General features: G+C 45.8%; 2 protein-coding genes across 3 annotated transcripts in view; one reads left to right on the forward strand and one right to left on the reverse strand.

Annotated features, from left to right (window-relative positions):
- The first annotated feature begins 1198 nt into the window (after positions 1-1198).
- Positions 1199-10827, forward strand: chst7 (carbohydrate (N-acetylglucosamine 6-O) sulfotransferase 7). Its single transcript, XM_063201531.1, has 3 exons — positions 1199-1501; positions 1896-3014; positions 5471-10827. Exons 1-2 carry the CDS (start codon positions 1310-1312, stop codon positions 2985-2987), a joined length of 1284 nt encoding a protein of 427 aa, XP_063057601.1. The 5' UTR covers positions 1199-1309; the 3' UTR covers positions 2988-3014; positions 5471-10827.
- A 17-nt stretch (positions 10828-10844) lies between these two features.
- Positions 10845-13442, reverse strand: part of slc9a7 (solute carrier family 9 member 7) — a 78421-nt gene continuing 75823 nt past the window's right edge. Inside the window, exon 17 of one of the 2 annotated variants that reach the window (XM_063201529.1) lies at positions 10845-11546. In XM_063201529.1, coding sequence (XP_063057599.1) covers positions 11244-11546 — 303 coding nt within the window. In that variant the 3' untranslated portion in view covers positions 10845-11243. The remainder of the gene's footprint in view (positions 11547-13442) is intronic. The other variant, XM_063201530.1, reaches the window with a different exon arrangement.

Here is a 13442-nt window from a genome sequence, read left to right on the forward strand (position 1 = left end):
ACATCTATGTCTATGATATTCCATCAGAAGTACTTGTGAGCTAAGGAAAACAGATCAAGAAAGTGTTAAAATCTAGGCCAGTGGTTCTCTACCTTTTTTGAACAAACGCCCCCTGTATCTCATCATGAGCCTCGCAACGCACCCTTAACCTCATCATAAGCCTGCCAACACCCCCCTTAGTATTGAAAAAAATGAAATTGACTAATGCACCCAATGACAACTAAGCACTGCCCCCTCTCATCTGTATCCCTCTCAACACCCCTCCTAGAGCTCCCCAACGTCTCCTGAGGGGCTGTACCACCCCTGTTGAGAAACACTGATCTAGGCCTACTAAAACAAAAAAGATATAGGCCTGACGTAAGGCTGTTCTATGAATGCCTATTTTATTGAAATCAAGCTATTTCACAAATATGATTTCGACACTGCAAGTGTGTCGTGGAGTAACCAGTGCTCTCCCCATCCTCCTCCATGACTGAGGTACCCTGAGCATGGTACCATCCCGCCACACTGCTGCCTTGGGGCGCCATTGGGGGCTGACCAATTGTACGGGTGAGGTACAAATGCAATTTTGTTGTGTGCAGTGTGCAGTGTTCTTCGTGTGATGTGGAGTGCTGTGTGTCGCAATGACAGTGGGAGTTGGAGTTTCCCAGTTGGGCACTTTCACACTTATCTATTACAATGTTATTATATTTTCATGTCACCACGTGTTCATAAATACAGGCCTACACTCCCCACACATGACTCTTTTTGAACATGTATAAGTGAAACTTTATGTTAGGGTATTAGATTTTTTTTTTCACTATTGACACTTGATTGACTGTGTTTATTGTTTGAGCCTACAAAAGTGATTATCAAGGCAAATGAGCACTCAAAGGAGTACAAGTCAAATGTAATGAGAAAGACTGTAGATCTAATAGCTGGACAGTTTCCTCACAACTTTGTGATGATATTCCAAAACAAAATAAATTGTTGATTAAGCTACCAGCACTCCAACAAGAACGCGCCTACTATGACAATCTTTGGCTTAATCATTCTCCTTAACAGAAAAAAAATCTACAGATTGTACAAAACAGATCAAATGTATAGCCTGTACAAAACAGAAAGCACAAGCAGACTTCACCTAATATAGGTACTTTTATTTCAGAGCAAAACCAAACCTTTATTTTGAAGTCGGGAGTAAACGATAGGCGTGGTTACATTGTTTCTTTTTTTTCAGCCCTGAAAACTTTGTTGCGCATGATGTTGTTGTTCATACAGGGGCGCCAAATCTCGCCGAGAGCATCGATGAGACGGTTCGTTTGCCGTGGAGATGAAGAGAAGACTACAGAAAAAATATATTATCCTAATTTTAGGTTATTCCGTTGTTCTCCTTTTAATTCCATATGTATTAGATTACCGGGCTAAATCCGCTCAGGTTAAACATGGACTGCAACAGCCAAGGTGTCCCGATTTGGAAAACACAATTGCATTATGGAATAACGGAGATAAACCGGGTAACGATGTCGTGCCGAAAAGTGAGTGCCTGCCAGAATACGAGTGCCCTCATTGAAACCAATGGAAACCAATGACCAATTTTTCACACATTTGTTACCCATTTTTGCAGATAAATCCGACACAATTTAAGATGGAAAGCCTATCAATAAAGAATCTACATTCCTTCTGGAAGTATTACAAAGAACTGGTTACAATTTCAGTATTATTTCCATAAAAGAATCGAAGAATTGTCATAACAAATGTTACAGTTTCATTCAAATAGCTCATATTAAGTGGAGGACGAGTAATGTTTCATAAGCATATTTTAGTTCATAAATTATGTAATTCATTCTGCAAAAATGTGTATAATTCTCTCTCAAAAAATGTCATTGGTTTCAATGAGGGCACTCGTGTTCTGGCAGGCACTCACTTTTCGGCACGACAACGCCACGGACACAATAGAGGACGTTGTCAACAGGAATCATTCAAAAACACATATCTATCTTCATGCAACATGGAGAACAGGCTCTTCATTTTTGGGGGAACTGTTCAACCAGCACCCAGATGTATTCTATTTATACGAGCCGATGTGGAATATGTGGCAAGCGCTCTACCCAGGAGACGCTGGAAGTCTGCAAGGAGCTGTGCGAGATATGATGAACTCGCTTTTTCGTTGTGATTTTTCCGTCTTAAAATTGTATGCTGGCTCCAGCAATATAAGCACATCTTTCATTTTCGGTTGGAAGACCAACAAGGTGATCTGCTCCGAGCCTTTGTGCAGCGCATATAAGAAGCATGAAGTGGGATTAGTTCAAGGAGATGTCTGCAGTAAATGCACAGCGAAGGACATCAAAGAACTGGAAAGAGAGTGTAAAAAGTACCCAGTGGTTGTCATTAAAGACGTGCGGGTCTTGGACATGGGTGTGCTGGTGCCGTTGATGAGAGATCCTACCCTCAACCTTCAAATAGTCCAGTTGTTCAGAGACCCGAGGGCTGTGCACAATTCTCGATTGAAATCAAAATTGGCCCTGGTCAAAGAAAGCATACAAGTTCTTCGAAGCAAGAAGCAAACAGATAAATATAAGCGCTTGCTAGTCCCAAACAACCGGGTAAACCGAGCTGAGAGCTATGTCGCCAGCGCCATGGAGCTGATATGCGACAACTGGCTAAATGACATGTTGCTTGTTATGAACGCACCACCATGGGTGAAAAGGAACTACATGCAAATACGATACGAGGACCTGGTTATGCACCCGGTGGATGAGCTGCAGAGGCTTTATCGCTTCTCCAACCTCACTATGTCTCCAGCTCTGGAGAAATTTGTGCTGAACATGACACATGGACATGGATACTCCTCTGACAAACCGTTCCTCATATCTTCAAGAGACGCTAAAGAGGCAATCTTCGCCTGGCGAGAACGGTTGAATGTTGAACAAATAAACTATGTGGAATCATACTGCAATGAAGTCATGCGCCAGTTGGGATATCATAAACGAAATGTGGACAAAACATAGGCATTTCTTTTACTAAGGAGAATGGAGGTAAGGCAAATGCGATTGTTGTCTAAAGCACATGCCGGACGAAATTAACTGAATTTTACGCACCATGTTATGGTGTCAATGTTATTAGTCCTTGTCAATTTTGAGCCACCCCTCAAAAACCACATGCGCTACTTAACTTGAAGTAGGCCTCCATTCGATACTGTCGAAGTCGTATAGGTTCCTCCCCCAAAAAGTTATCTAATCTCCCAGAGTCCCAGACAGCATAGCTTCAAATGGTTACAGTCAGCAGGCCCCTTTCTTGAGCATCATCCCACCAGCACCAGCACATGTTTTTGGTGTGATGTAACAACTTCTTGTCAGAAGCCCAGTAGGAGCCTATCAGTGTCGATGGAGAAGTGCATCAAGATCCATCACCAGTTACATTATTACTACACCCCAATTCGTCACTAAATAAAGGTTTGATTGTCTGCCTATTCCACTGCCATTACAGCATGGCAGAAGAGTCTGACTATTAGGCCATGGTGTGGTTCGTTAATTATAGCCCACAGACGAGTTTAACTATCCAGCCCAGCAAATACTTAATGGAGTTGATATGACCACATTATGTGCAGGGCATGGCTTGACCAAGAACCATCTAGGTATTTCTTTATTTGTACACAGGCAGCACAACAAGAAAACCAACATCTCCTCTGCTCTTTGTTCTTTTTTTCGACTGGCAATTATTAGTGAGTGGTTCAACTTTGCTTGACTTTCCCTGTTTGTTTTATCTGTTTCCTTCTATCTGGAACATGGGATAGCCTTAAGGTTGTGCTGCAGTTCCTGGTTATAGTTTTGATTAAATGAGAGGTTGCCTTGGAGCTGTTTTCCAATTTTGGAATTATAAAGACCCATGGGGCCCATTAACTAATTATTACAGGCCTGTGGAACTGTCGCACCAATTACAGCATGAGTGTTAAATGTATCACACACAGACTGAGGTGGCACAACTGAGGAGGGTGCCATTTTCAATTGGAGGAGGCCACTTCTTTGTATCACCTGATCCTATGAGCATTTCACATGGAAGGCGTTAATGAGTACCGTGAAAACAAAAAGAGATGAATAATGATCTACATTGGTGGTCGAAATAAAAGCTTACATCGTCAGCCCTTTGGCACACAGTGTGAAAGTCACAGTGTAACGATTAACTGCCATGCACGGCTGACTTCTCTCTCCATACAAAATCTTCACAAATGTCCACTTCTTCAAGAAATCGATTGGAAACAGACTTGAATGGCTTTTATGGAGCTGACAGAAGTGTCTCAGAGGGCTCGTACTGTTTTCAATGACATGTTAAAGGTCACCTAACTGTACATCCAGCGACTCTTAACAGTAGTCCAGCTGTTTATCCCATAGTTACTACAGCGCCACAGCTGAGCTGATCTCCAGCATTAGCCTACTGTAGGCCTACATAGAACCCACAACTTCCAGAAAAAGGACATCAGGCATGTTCCTTTTTCTGCAATGGTCACAGTGCATGCCTTCATCCAAACGCACAAGAGAAATATTTGAGAAGTCTTTAAAAAGAGTAGGCATTGGGGTGGGGTGGGATGCTGAAGGGGGGTAGTGGTTGGGGGAGGGAGGAACTGTGTTGATAGAGAGCTCGTTGTTCCGAGTGCTGGCACGGCCCGCGTGCTTCTCCCTCTGCTGAGACCAGGCGCTGGCAGCTCCTTGTCGGGCCCATGCCTGCCCTGCGCTCTCAAGCGCCTCCTGAAACAGGGAAGCCTCTGTGAGGGCTCGACCACGCATGGGAAGGACATTCCCAGAGTGCAGCTTGTCACTGGGCCCCTGTGACGGACGAGGCCCCCCTTTTAAAGTGGTGCTACTGGAAGAGGCCCCCGGGCCGGGCTGCCTGGAGGCAAATGTCTGGCGGGAACGCTGATGCACTTTCTGGCCAGCTTGTGTGTCTAAACAACATCAGCAGCAGCAGGTTACCCTCATGTTGGGGGCTCACCGAGTTGATAGCAAACACAGGCACAGTGTGCCAAAACGATGTTGTGCGTCACAGTACATTTGCCTCAGGCTGGGCACAACATTTATAGAGTGCACACAGTGATTCTCTGTGAAATGCAATTTATTTATTTTTTTCTAATTGTGATCGTTGAAAAATAGTGAAGTGGGTTTGAGGGGGGTTGAACCTTGGTATTGTGAGGTCGGTGGGAGCCGAGGGGTTATTCTGCAAAGATGGTTCAGTGATAAACCTGGTTAAGTTAACTTGGAGGCAGTGGTAAATCATGTAATAAAAGAGCATTGATGACTCATTTTCCTAACTAAATTATTCATTCTAGGTATTTATTAGCTGGTTTACAGCTTTCTAGGTTGACTTCGCCAGGTTCATCACTTGACCGTGTTCTTGGAATACCCCCTATTCTAGTTACACTGTTATGTACAGGGTAGCTCACAGTATACTATATGCTGTACCATATACACGTCTCATTCTTGCCTTTTGACCTTCACAGGAGCTTCATGTACAGGAGCAGAGTGCGAGGAGCAGGAGAGGAGAGGGGTGTGTGGCCACAGGCAAAGCGGAACGGAAGATGGACTGGAACAACTGGAGCCCCATTCCCACACAGTGGGCAGCCTTCCTGCCTCCTTGCCTTGCCTTGCCTTGCCTTGCTTGGCCAGGCCTGTCTTCTCACATTCGCTGGAGACAAGAGAGAGAAGATGCACCGTGGAAGCTCCTCTGGGACTGATAGACAGCAGGCTTAGGGAACATGGTGGGGGGAACAACAAGAGAGGGAAGTGAGATAAATGCAGATTGACTGGAAGGAAGAGTGGTTCCGTGCCATGAATCTGTATTTAAGGTTGCCAGGCCTTCAAAAAAAGACCAGATTTAAGAGACACAAAAAATTGTTAATGAAGGGAAAACAAGAAACCCACAATAAAAAAAAACATCTGAAAGGGAAAGTGAAGGAGATATCAGGGTGAGACGCGAGGAGAATGTGAGCAAGGCTGCGCCTCAGCCTGAGCTGTCGCGACGCCCAGATTTCATCTGCGCTAATCCCTTGCCAATCCCTTTGCGAGCCTTAATCGCCCGAGCCTGGGCTGCTTGACTGACTAGCAGGGCCAGAACTGAGTTCGAGTTCGAGGTCCCTGTGTCGTGGTGTGCCAACCTCTTCACCTCTTCCCTTGGTTCTGTACTGCCTGAGCCTTGTGTGTGTGTGTGTGTGTGTGTGTGTGTGTGTGTGTGTGTGTGTGTGTGTGTGTGTGTGTGTGTGTGTGTGTGTGTGTGTGTGTGTGTGTGTGTGTGTGTGTGTGTGTGTGTGTGTGTGTGTTCCATATGTCTTCGCACACTGTGTCTGAGGCCAGACTTCACGTTCCAACCTAAGAGAGAAAAGTAAGACAATTAAACAAAAAAACAGACCAACACTAACATCTTCTAAACGTGTAACCATGTTCAACTGACAGCGAGAGAGATGTATAACTTTTAAGTGCTGCTGGGTAGTTTTTTTCAGGGGGGTATCACCAGGCCTTGGAGTTTTGGGTTGAAGGGGGATGGAATGTTACCGAGACGTTCACACATGCACGCCTCGCCCAGTCTTGGTGAAAACCTTCTAACTGCCGCTGCTTTGGTCCTCCTGGGCAAGTCAAGCCCTCCTTTGGCTGTTCCGTCACACTGGTGTGAAATTCCCTAAGGTCCAAATGGAGATGCCTGCGAGGTCGCCCCGTCTTTCCATCCCCCTGTGAATGTGTGTGTGTGTGTGTGTGTGTGTGTGTGTGTGAGTCACACTCTACTGTAGCTCAGATTTCACGGTTTTTTTTTTGAGGGGGGCAAAACACGTGGACCATGCAAGAGTACATCACACATCCCCTAATGCCATCATCCACAATGACTTTGTTTGGTGTTCTCAAATCAAGACAAATTGTGTGACACGGCTTACGCCCCCCTGATCTCATCTGCCCTATATTTAGAGACGAAACAGTTTGGGAGATCAGTGGTTTCTTTGCGTTTGGACGGTTTTGGAGCAAAACACATTCCGTGCCCTTTTGCACTTTGTCTTTTGTGTTTACAGCATCTGCCCAGGATTTCATCAACTTCTCAGCCACAGAAAGCCATGAACATTACCATCTCTCTTGAAGGACTTAACCGTTTAACTGACTGGTCATCACAGAACAATATTTATGAACTGAATAATAAATGACACCATTTTCCTTTTTTTTAACTTCTGTTTGATGTCTGTTTTTATTTTAATGCCATATAAAAAGCAGTTCCTCAATTTTGCTTGGGCAAAAACTGAAGGATATACAGAGGATACTTGGTTTCCATTTTTTTAATGCATACCACAGGTTTGACACAACTGGCCATTTTTCAGGCTGAATGCATTTTATGTTTTGAATGATTGATTATATGGGGGGGAAATCTCAAGGTTTATTACAGTGCATCGTCTTCCTCTAACATGGTTCAGATCGCTTTTACAAAAATGATGGTCCCCTGTACATATTGAACCAACAGATACATCAGCATGCAGGATATTGCAAGTAAAACATGATTGCTACAGTATAGGAGACAGAGTAATGATGAGGTGCTGACTTGATATATACACATTAATTGGTTTTCCCACCAAAAAGGGTTCAAGTGGTTGAAAGACATAAAGCACGAATGAGGAGTGGAAAGCAGGTAGTTCTTTTTTTTCTCGTCACGGTTTCAAGCTCACTTGAAGCAATTGCACCACATTTTGGGTCAAAGTGTTTTGCAGCATCTATGGCACCGAGCCAGCCACTTCCTTACTTCTGCTGACAGACTTGGGACTAAAAGCTCACCACCTCAATCCTCCAAATGTGTAGTTCTTCATCACTCATTACCAGATCACTGGTTGATTGGCCAGCCTGCCTACACAACTTGGGACTGTCAGACAGCCCCAGTCGCAGCAGCAGCAGTGTCAGCAGACATAGAGTATAGTGAAGCGGTTTACATGCGAGTGTAAAAGCATATGGGCATTCTCACAGTTGTCTACCTGATCATTAACACCCAGTGTGAACAAACTGCCACCTGCTCTATGTGTGTGTGCGCGCGTGTGTGTGTGTCTGTGTGTCTGTGTGTAGCGTGAGTGCTAAAATACTTTCACATGGCCACAGGCTTTGGGACGGTCCATGTGATGGTGGGGACAAAGATTACAACGGGTCACATTCAAGTTGGGGTTGGCTGTAGCTGCAGCAGACAGCAGTTGGCTTGGGGCAGCCAAATCTTTAGTAAGTAAATAAGTGGCCAGTCAGAGACGCTGCTTTCTTTTTTTTCGCTGAATGGCAATGAGATGTGATGGTTGTGCTGAGACGTTATTAGCACTAGCGTTCGAGGTGCTCCAGTCCCGGACAGAGAGGCCTGAAACCAAATAGGACGCAGGCCCAGCAGTCACAGCTGGGTGTTGAGAGGTTCTCTTTCCCCCCGCTATCCTTCTTTTTATCCAATGCTCTTACAAAGCAGTGTGGACACAATATGTGATTACATGGGAGAGGGCAACAAAAAAACCTGACCTGTTCCCAGACAGAAAATCCACCCCTCTCTCACTGGTGCAAAGCTGCTTTCCCCTTCTGCTATCGCCCGTCTCAATTGTATAGGTATCAGATAGGCCACGCACCTGAATGACTTGGGTTTCTACTGGCCCTCATCCTCCTCTAAGCTCCATTTAAACGCACTCACTCACTCACTCACTCACTCACTCGATGAGCCAACAAGGCTAACATTCTGTACATTGCACGAAGAGGAAATAAAACACACTCGCACTGTGCTAAACACTAGTTGGCACAGAGGGCACCAACTTTCAACAATGAGATTTGCTCAGCTACCTCCCCTGTGAGCTCTTTTAAAAAACAAAAGAGTTAGCATTAACATTGTCAGCGCAGATGGGCTTTGTCACTAAGCAGCCCCCATTTGCGCAACATCGCATTAACGCCCCTGGCAGGCCTGCGCCGCCACTGGACCGACTTCTTTCCTTTAGCGTGTTGGGGTTTTTTTTTTGGACCGCAGCTCAGCTGCAGCTAAAGTGCTTGAGGAGCGTTTCGTTTCGTTTCCCCCCCCTCCTGCTGCGCACTGCTGTGGGGCTCTGAGCACCGACAGCTGCGGACCAGAGGCTACAGGGGCCCCACTGGGGCCTCCACATCACAGCAGCGCTGAGGGGCCCCCATAACCAACCAGCCGCCCACCTCTTACAATTTTGTTGGAGGAAAGCCAATGACTACAATTGCAAACTGCAATCTATGTTCTCTAATATGGCTTCAACATTTAGAGTAAGAATATTAACACGTATACTAACAAAAGAAAGAAAGAGCGTTCAGACGGAGTGTCTCTCACAGTTACATGAAATCCTCTTCAGATAAACAAAACATGAAAAGTGTTGGGGCTGTCTGAAAATATGTGCAGAAATACTTCATTTGAATATTTTTTTCTTAAAAAGCGAAGTAACATATAAACAAATCACATAATCCCTATTAAACATTTCATTGGGGGACTCAAGGCAATTTTACTTTTTTAACATCATCCTTTTCACAAGGTTGCTTTAAAGCTACATACTGAACACGGCAATCTGACTGATGCTTATCAGGTAGAACTATTTTGCATTGGGGCAGACCATAAGCTGTGCAAAGTACCGTGTTAAAGAAGGGGAGTTGAAATACAGTAGAGCTATTAAGTAGAAATTTTGTTTCCCCTTCATTTATAGCATGCTCTGCGATGTTCTGTTCTATTCCGAACATATAATATTCCCTAACTGGCTTGTGAAGTCTCCACTTAGGGGAAAAAACAGGAACGAGACGATTCTCTGACGATCCGCTCTGAGGAAATTACCCACACATCCAGCCGGAAGTGGTGGGTCACGACATTTGTGTGCGTGCGTGCGTGTGTGTGTGTGTGTTTATACAAACACACATTCTGCCAGCAATCACATCTGTCATCGACACGCAGGCCAGAACAATACAGCGCTATCCGTGACTGATTGGCTAGGGAGCTACTCCAATGGGGTTGGTGAAGTCTCTTGTAAACAGAACAAAACTCCTCTTTAGCTCCAAACATCAATATGCACGTGTGTCCACACTTGGCTCTCAAACATGGCTGCCGTTCCCATAGGGACTGGAGTAAAACAATAAACAACAATAATATAAAAAAAACAAATACACATGAATAATCACAGATGATTGTGCCCCTGTAGACAGTGGCAATATGATGTGGCTGTAAATGGATGAGGATGGAATTTTTAACAGGACTGAACTGCTACAGAAGCAATGAGGTGTCCCGTTTGTGGAGCTCGGTGATATGGCAGGACTCATGTGGTTGTGTATATGTGTGGGTGGATCCACATGTGTGATGGACACACATTGAGACTTCGATGACGCGACTACTGCAAGTGACAATGACGGGGCCTCGATGGCACCAAATGGCTCGAATGTCTCTCCTGCAGTCTCAAGCAGCAGTGTGCGCATGTTTGCGTCTGCGAGCCAGGTTTCCCCCCATCCACATCTTCAGAAAGGTGTCGAGATGCTCCCTGGTTGGACGGCCAAGCGGGGTCCAAAGGGCAAGAGTTGGGGGTGGGTGGGGGTGGGTGTCTTCCAGTCCTCCGCTGGCCACATTCAGACAGAGGAAATCTAGTACAGTTTCACAGTATGTAATGGCATGTCAAAGTCAGTTCAGTTCAGTTCAGTTCAGTTCTCCCTGGGCGTGAGCAGCAAAGGTCCACCTTTGTGGTCCCTCACTGGCGTGCATCACTGCCTATGCCACTACGAACATGACAATGGAATGATACTGAATCGCTTCAAGACTTGAGGCGGCGTGGTTTAACCCACCCACTCACACACACTCTCTCTCTCTCTCTCTCTCTCTCTCTCTCTCTCTGCTTGTCTCTCTCTCTCTCTGCTTGTCTCTCTCTCTCTCTCTCTCTCTCTCTCTCTCTCTCTCTCTCTCTCTCTGCTTGTCTCTCTCTCTCTCTTCTAGTTCTAAGCCTCAAATTTCTTTTCCTCCGCGGCCTTCGCCTCTTCTCCTGCTCTGTGCCCCCGGCGGCTTGCTTGAGGGGTTTTGGTTTTGCCTGATCCGTCTCGTGAGGCGCGATGAGTGACAAGTGGAGAAGAGAGGCATCATGGGAGGAATTTGGAGGGTGGGGGAAGGGAGGGGGTGGTGTAGAGGAAGGTCAGTCTTCAGGTTATAGGGGAGGTTTTCAGGGCGAATGGGTGGGAAGGTTGGTCATTCACTGGTGGGTTGGTTGGTTGGTTGGTTGTGTGTTTTTCGAGGGATGAGCTGTATGGATCTCAGGCGTGGTCCTCGATGGGGAAGACGAGGCGCGTGCCGCGGCTGATCAGGTCCTGTTCGCGGCCGTCCAGCTCGCGCTCCAGGGCCTCCTCCGAGGTGCTGCCGCTGCGCCGGCCGTTCAGGCTCCATCGCGGCTCGCTGCCAAAACCACCACCACTGCCCCCTGCTGCCTTGGAGGAAGAGCCGTCGCCGCTGGCGCCCGAGGCCCCGTTAGCCGTGATGGCCGTGTCGCCGTACGACAGCGTCAGGTCACCGTCGTTAAGGATCAGGTCCAGGTCGTTGTCAGGGAGCTGCTCCTCGTTCTATGAGATGGACAGATAGATACACACAAGCAAACGCACACGCACACACACATACGACATGGGGAGGGGAGAGGAACAAAAATACATGCATACAAAAATACATCAGTGTGGTGAAAGACACACCCATATTTGACAGTATTGGACCACACATGCACGCGCATGTGCGCACGCACACACACACACACACACACGCGCACATTCTCTCTCTCTCTCTCTCTGATGTAAAATTACAGGACAGAGATTCATGAGGGACACTGCAGAGTAATGAAAGAACAGATTTTAAAAAACGAACCAATGCATTTTAAAAGAACAGGGAGAAGAGGAGCACACTATTGCATTATTCATTCATGTTTTTTCCCCTTCGAGAAGAATCCATGGTGTGGCAGCACACAAGGAGCGGTTGCAAGACATACACACAGTGAAAGAGTGTCACACACATACTGCTGTGTCACACACAGCTGTTCCAGGCAGGCGTTCAAAGACACACACACACACACCTGTTTCCCATCACTTACAGATGCACTCAACAACTAACACACACGCATGCAGCCACACGTACGCATGTACACGCACGCACGCACGCACCAACTGTCTGCCACTTTCTGAAACAGCTGTCAATTGAACCCTCTTCAACCCTTTCCTTGCACTGCACATGCACTAAACAAATGGCCTAACCACAACTACCAACAACAACCCACAAGACAAAAATAAAAATAGCAGCTTTGTTTTTTGGAAATTGGATTTTAAGACCAGACTCAGAGAGCGGTTGGGCATTTCATTCGAAATCCCTCGGCTAGGTTGATGGAAAAAAAAGAGAGAGAGAGAGAGAGAGAGAGAGAGAGAGAGAGAGAGAGAGAGAGAGAGAGAGAGACGAATCCCTGAAAAAAAAAAAAAATCGGGTCTTTGGCAGTGAGGCCCTCCACGAGGATTAGACCTTAATGAAGGGGATCAGAGGGAGTAAAGCAGTTAGCGTTACGTAACCGACATGAGGCAAACGTACACAGACAGAGCCCCGTCTTGTTCTGTCATCTGTCTGTCTGTGTGTGTGCACTGCAGCCATTGCTGAAAAGGTAGAGTGGCCGGTCGGTCACACAAGCAGGGAGGGAGGGAGGGATTAATGGACATTTCATAGAAAGCCGCCTCATTCAATTTCAATTCCATACAGCTTTTAGTGTGTTTCATGCATTTGGGGGGGGGAAACAAAAACGCATCACATGGCTTTAGCTCAGATAATGGTATGGCGTTTTATCAACAAATTCAAGAATAATGGGTACTTGATAGAACAAAGCCATCGATTTAATTTCAAATTCCTACAGTTTTTAGTAGGCATGGCGTTTGCCAACTCTCATTATTGAAGACTGGAGTTTACAGAAGACGTGCAAATGTCTGGAACAAATACTGAGCGACTGATCAAATAAAGAAAGTAAATATGTAAATGCTTCATCACTCAATTCTTCAAACATCTCATCAAATCACCATTAAAGATAGAGAGTGAGACACCCAGCAGGGAATGGATTAAGGGATATAAAATATTTGATTTTTATATCGTCAGTGCTCGGCTGAGCTGGCCGGGACAAGTTGTGACCCATTTATGAAATGGAGGTGCCATGAACGTGGTGGTGAAGGGTTTGTGGCTTTTTTATTTCGACACCTTAATGTCGATTCTATAAACAGGCCTTGGTTTCACCAACATCTATTCTGTATCACCACTGACCCTGAAGAACAGCATGCAGGATAGGGAGGTAGGAGATCCATCAGCGTGTGAAATACCACACCCTTCCATTGCAGCAACAGTAAACACCCATCGGGGGATACCGGTATATACAGTACAGGCCAAAAGTATGGACTCACCTTTTCATTTCATTAATTCTCTTGATTTTTGTGGCTTTTTAAAGA

Source organism: Engraulis encrasicolus, chromosome 6 (genome assembly GCF_034702125.1).
Source record: "Engraulis encrasicolus isolate BLACKSEA-1 chromosome 6, IST_EnEncr_1.0, whole genome shotgun sequence".
Lineage (NCBI taxonomy): Eukaryota > Metazoa > Chordata > Actinopteri > Clupeiformes > Engraulidae > Engraulis > Engraulis encrasicolus.